At 37.0% G+C, this 6,029-nt stretch overlaps 1 protein-coding gene across 1 annotated transcript in view; it reads right to left on the bottom strand.

Annotated features, from left to right (window-relative positions):
- LOC115021080 (restin homolog) overlaps window positions 1–5,709 on the bottom strand; it is a 6,080-nt gene extending 371 nt beyond the window's left edge. Inside the window, exons 1-12 of the mRNA XM_029451220.1 lie at window positions 5,588–5,709; window positions 5,319–5,480; window positions 5,029–5,149; window positions 4,251–4,301; window positions 3,952–4,020; window positions 3,766–3,822; window positions 3,577–3,636; window positions 3,269–3,333; window positions 3,076–3,133; window positions 2,504–2,553; window positions 2,190–2,399; window positions 137–263 (exon numbers count right to left, since the gene is read on the bottom strand). Of these exons, the coding sequence (XP_029307080.1) occupies window positions 137–263; window positions 2,190–2,399; window positions 2,504–2,553; window positions 3,076–3,133; window positions 3,269–3,333; window positions 3,577–3,636; window positions 3,766–3,822; window positions 3,952–4,020; window positions 4,251–4,301; window positions 5,029–5,149; window positions 5,319–5,480; window positions 5,588–5,709 (1,152 nt within the window). The remainder of the gene's footprint in view (window positions 1–136; window positions 264–2,189; window positions 2,400–2,503; window positions 2,554–3,075; window positions 3,134–3,268; window positions 3,334–3,576; window positions 3,637–3,765; window positions 3,823–3,951; window positions 4,021–4,250; window positions 4,302–5,028; window positions 5,150–5,318; window positions 5,481–5,587) is intronic.
- Window positions 5,710–6,029: the final 320 nt, after the last annotated feature.

Genomic DNA, 6,029 nt, shown 5'->3' with positions numbered 1-6,029 from the left:
TCTTGGCTGATCCCTCACCTTTCTCATGATCATCGATACCCCACGAGACGAAATCTTGCGTGGAGCCCCAGACTGAGGGCATTTTGTGTTTTTTTCCATTTTCGAATAATCGCACCAACAGTTGTCTCCTTCTCACCAGCTGCTTGCTGAAGGTCTTGTAGCCCTTTCCAGCCTTGTGCAGGTCTACAGTCTTGTCTCTGATGTCCTTAGACAGCTCTTTGGTCTTGCCCATGGTGGAGAGGTTGGATTCTGATTGATTGATTCTGTGGACAGGTGTCTTTATACAGGTAACGAGTTGAGACAGGTGTCTTTATACAGGTAACGAGTTGAGACAGGTGTCTTTATACAGGTAACGAGTTGAGACAGGTGTCTTTTATACAGGTTGATATTAGGAGTACTTTCTTAAAGCGAGAGGACTCATCTAACTGGTCTGTCGGAGCCAGAATTCTTGTTGGTTGCAAGTAATACTTATTTCACACCATTAAATGCAAATCAATTAATATATTTTATATGATGTAAATTTGCTATATATGTTGTTCTACTTATATACCTTTATTAATGTACTGTACACAATGCTATATATGTTGCTGTACTTCTATACCTTTATTAATGTACTGTACACAATGCTATATATGTTGTTCTACTTATATACCTTTATTAATGTACTGTACACAATGCTATATATGTTGTTGTACTTATATACCTTTATTAATGTACTGTACACAATGCTATATATGTTGTTGCACCTTTATACCTTTATTAATGTACTGTACACAATGCTATATATGTTGTTGTACTTATATACATGTATTAATGTACTGTACACAATGCTATATATGTTGTTGTACTTCTATACCTTTATTAATGTACTGTACACAATGCTATATATGTTGTTCTACTTATATACCTTTATTAATGTACTGTGCACAATGCTATATATGTTGTTCTACTTATATACCTTTATTACTGTACTGTACACAATGCTATATATGTTGTTGTACTTCTATACCTTTATTAATGTACTGTACACAATGCTATATATGTTGTTGTACTTCTATACCTTTATTACTGTACTGTACACAATGCTATATATGTTGCTGTACTTCTATACATTTATTAATGTACTGTACACAATGCTATATATGTTGTTCTACTTATATACCTTTATTAATGTACTGTGCACAATGCTATATATGTTGTTCTACTTATATACCTTTATTACTGTACTGTACACAATGCTATATATGTTGTTGTACTTCTATACCTTTATTACTGTACTGTACACAATGCTATATATGTTGTTGTACTTCTATACCTTTATTACTGTACTGTACACAATGCTATATATGTTGTTGTACTTATATACCTTTATTAATGTACTGTACACAATGCTATATATGTTGTTCTACTTATATACCTTTATTAATGTACTGTACACAATGCTATATATGTTGTTCTACTTATATACCTTTATTAAATGAACTGCATGTATTGCTATGTTGAAAAGAGTACTCACACACAGAGAGTTTCAAACTCTGGCCCATAAGTGAAGTGAGCTAGCTTTGTTAAAATGTGACCAGATAAGGTATGCGTGAGAAAAAGATGCCCATTCCTCTATCATAGCAGGCGTTGTGTTGAACTGTAGTAACCTATGCCATGAGCAGAAAATCTACTGTCTAGCTCGTATGCAGAAAAACCTGTTCAGCCAAAGTTCCAAAAATGTTAATAGACACCAAAGACGGACACCATAGATGAAACTGTGCCAATGTTTCCAAAGAGGTGTGGACACGCCTGCCGCACCAACAAAGGCCATTGGACAATGGTCTACACCGACCAATAAGAAGAAGAAACATTCCTCTTATGCTAGAGATATATGCTAAATGTTAGAACTCAGGCAGGGCCTTTTTGTGAACCTGCGACACAGTTAACGACTTCGGTGATCTGTGGAACAGTGAAGCCGATCGGCCCTCATGAGGAGAGTTTTATGTTTTGCTGCACTTTTGATGTAAATAAATTACCTGATTTTATAACCCAAAGATTCCTTGTCCGTCTGTTTGCAGATTTAATACGCAACAATGCCAAGCTCAATAACACAGACGAAATAGCATTTCGTAGGCTCTTTAATGATTTTAAATCTCTGGTATTACGACTTAAAATATCTGAGTAATTCTTCCACCACTGCCGTCTACCTACGTGTTAATAAACAGGATAGTGTGTGATGTAGTGCATCGTAGGGATCCAGCCAGTCCAAAGCCATGTTCCAAAGGTTGCAGTCAGGATCTGGACTGTTGCAGACAGGCGCCATGGACTCTATGATACCAACGGTAAGGAGGACACAAACAGCAATGTGTCCTACTGCCTTGACTCCTTTCCACAGGCCACTCAAACAACACCATCCACTAAACACAAACACATAATACACGGATGAGTACAGGAAAGTGAACGTTTCTGCTTTTGTTTACTTGTTTGCTTCAGTGTGTTGTGTGACGGACAAGTAGCTTACTTTTCTTTCTTCTGGTGCCTCTCAACTTTGTGCTCTTGATCCTCCTCATCCTACAAAGATAACAGAAAACCTCAGTATATATCGTAGAAGCAGGCCTGCATCTTCTATTACAAACAGAACTTAAAGGAATAGTGCAACATTTTGGTGAATACATTCATTTACTTTTTTTGTCGAGAGTTAGATAAAAATATTATAATATATATTATCCAGCTAACACCATGACGTTATCATGATGTTAACATGTCTATAAATAGTTTATTCATTATCAACATCCCAGTCGGACACACCATCTCCATTTTGCCTCCACAAACAATCAAATGGACCCAGAAGTCCATGATACATCACCAAGAGGTGGGTTCAAATCTTGTGAAATGGATTTCTCCCCGAAAGAGTATTTTCAAGAAAGCAAACAAGCGTATTTACCAAGTGTGGAACTAGTGTGAGTATAGCTGGTAGAATAATCTGTTATGTTTTATTTTTTATGTCAGTCCTAGTATGGTTGTATGAATATGTTTTTAATATGTTTTTAATGTTTTTAATATGTTAATAATGGTTTTGGATATTATATTTACCGCAGCCTTAGAACTATGTTGCTGTCTTTCTGTTGTTGATGTTTCCTTCTGTCCAGTTCTATCAAAGCAAACAACAGACAGATGTGAGAAAACAGACTCCACACAAACATCTGCTCATTGTAATTAGCTTAGCAACAAGATTGACATAAACCACTGAAATGAACTACACTCAGACTGGGTTATTAGTAATTACAATATCTGCTTCTCCGGTCTACTGCTCAGCTGCTCTTGAAGAACTCGATGATTCTGCTTGAGTTCCTGCACAAGAAAGATGAAATGTCAGACGGTTGGGGTCAAATTTATGTACAGAGCACATTTCTAAACAACCACAGTTGACCAAAGTGCTGAACAGGATCAAAATACTAAATACAAATCTAATATAAAAGTAAATATCAACACTATTGAACAATAGTAATAAAAACAATTGTGACACAATAGAAGATGAAGTCAAGTTACTCAAATTGAAAGCCAACATGAATGTGAACAGTATGTGGCTCATACCTCGATGATGCTGAAATAGTTCTCTATCTTCTCATTTCTTTGAGTCAAGGTCTCTGACTTCTGTCAAACACAAAGACACTCAGATTAACTGCCATGTTCATCAACTCACCAACTACTCTGATGTTGAAATTGGAGCGAAGAGACACTTCACAAACTGATATCTTGAAGATTTCATAAAGCTGTTCATACCGTCTCTATTTCCTCATCTTTTCTACGTAGTTCTTCCTGAACCTCCTCCAGTTTGTGCTACAAAGCACATAACAAGTCAACTACCAACTATGATATTAAAATGTAACTGAATGCATGTGTTATTTGGAAAGGTAAGCAGTTTGGAAGAATACATATCATTACTTTAAGTGAAGAAAAAAGTTGTACCTTTAATTCCTGCTCTGCTGTCCTCAGCTCCAGATCCTGATTATTCTTTCCCAGTGAGAGTTGTTCCAGCTGAAACAGAAGCAGCTCAGAGTGAGAGTGGGATCCAAAGGAGGATGAATGAACACACTTCTTTTTGGTTGTGGCTGTGTTTTTTCTACAGTTCTATCAGTGACTGTGGCATGTATCCAACCCTTAAATGCTTCTTATTGCTTTCAAAGATTAAAGTTTAGAATGGTGAAAAAGATAGAGATAGGAGGAGAGAGGAGATAATACCTATATGGCAGAGTCAGAGGTCATACCTCAGCATTCAAATATTCTGTTGTCTCCTTCAGCTTCTGATTCTCCTTCTCCTGCACAAAACAAAGATGAGCAATGAAATCAGGGCAGGAAATGAACAGCAGTTTAGGTGGGGCAACGGGCTGGTAAGATTGGGTATTGAGCCAACCATAATATCATCATTTTAAAGTCCTGTTTGCTTCTAAACTCTAGTTGTGTGCTAAAAGAAATGTAATGGCAAACTTTGTTCTGTTTAATACGCTGCCACTGGCCTCCATGAAATGTTAGCCATCACTAACTTTGTCAATATATTTGAAATCAAGCCCATTTACGTCAACATACTTTATGATTGTTTGCATCCTGGTTTTGACAAATGTATTATCAATCAATTATTAATCAATTTATTAATTAATATTAAAAAGTGTTTTGGCAAAAACAACGAGTATTGTGTGAAGATAAATGATTACGTTATCATGTAGACATCATGATAACGTAATAATGTATCCTCTTCCAATAGCGTTACTAGCTGTCCTCCTGCCAGTTTCAACACAGGTTTGTTGTTCACACTGTAACATTATCAAGAAAACGTTCTATCAACAACGGGCCGACGGTAGTCTCCAGCCCTGATCCCTGGTACCCGCGGTAACTGCTGTACTGTAGAAAAACCAGTACTGTCACGTCTTCAGAATCTTTCAGTATCGGTTGTCGTCACATCCCTACCCCCACCTGTCATACTCTTATTTGATGAATCTAATCTAATCCCATTTTTGCATTAATGACTCTGACAGGAAGGCAACTCACCATCTCCCTTATGTAGCTGCTCTGCTTCCTGCTTTCTTTCTCGGACAGGAGCTCCCTGTGCAGGGCTTCAGCATCCTCACCCTCCTTCAGTTTTCTTCTATTTTCCACCTGCTGTTGCAACCTGAATACAAAATCAACCAAATGACCAAGTTGGTATGAGATTCACTAACAACATTATATAGATGGTGAATTTGGGAGCCGAGCACACTCAATGGCCAGTGTGTGATTCACTTTCTTGCCATGGTGCCCATGATAGGAAAGAGTAAAGTGTAGTTAGTTAGGTTTTATACTCTTTCACTTTGCTGGTGAAGTAGTCATTCTCAGCTGCTGTCTTGTTTATCTCTGCCTCTAGGTCCAGTCCATGCTGAAACAACTGCTCATGGAGCTCCTTCTTCTGTCTGTATGTGGTTTCAGCCTGATAAAGTCTTCTCCTGAGCGCTTCTTCTTCTTCACTACAGACACAACAGAATACAAAGTTTTCATATTGACAGATGTCTTTATGGCATATTGCAAAACAAGACTTCAGAGCAAATACACAATCTATACTTCAGACACATACTTGATATCTTGCTCCTCTTGTCGTTGCTCCTCAGATAGGTCCATTTTATTGATAAAGTGCACTCCCCCAGTCTCGTCGTCTTCCTCTGAAGTGCTTCTAAACATGTCACAATTGTCAGACATGATGCTCGGTTTAAGTTGATGTGTTACCAAAGTAATGTATGGTTCACCAACAGAAATATGTTTCCTACTGAGATACTGATTGTCTGCATTCCAGACATTTCACGTTCTGTATGAGATCATCACAGTCAGGAGTTAATTAAACATTATCAAACCAGGTATACCATTATGAAATCACTCATTTATAGGTTTTAGTGGAACCTATAACAAAATAATAACAGTAATAATAATAATGTTATGCATAATAATAATAAAATCTCAAAGTATGTTTTTAAAAGATAATAACATTTGCCTATAAATATGAATATAATGAATATATATAT

Source organism: Cottoperca gobio, chromosome 16 (genome assembly GCF_900634415.1).
Source record: "Cottoperca gobio chromosome 16, fCotGob3.1, whole genome shotgun sequence".
NCBI lineage: Eukaryota > Metazoa > Chordata > Actinopteri > Perciformes > Bovichtidae > Cottoperca > Cottoperca gobio.
This window is presented reverse-complemented; position numbering and strand designations above follow the sequence as displayed.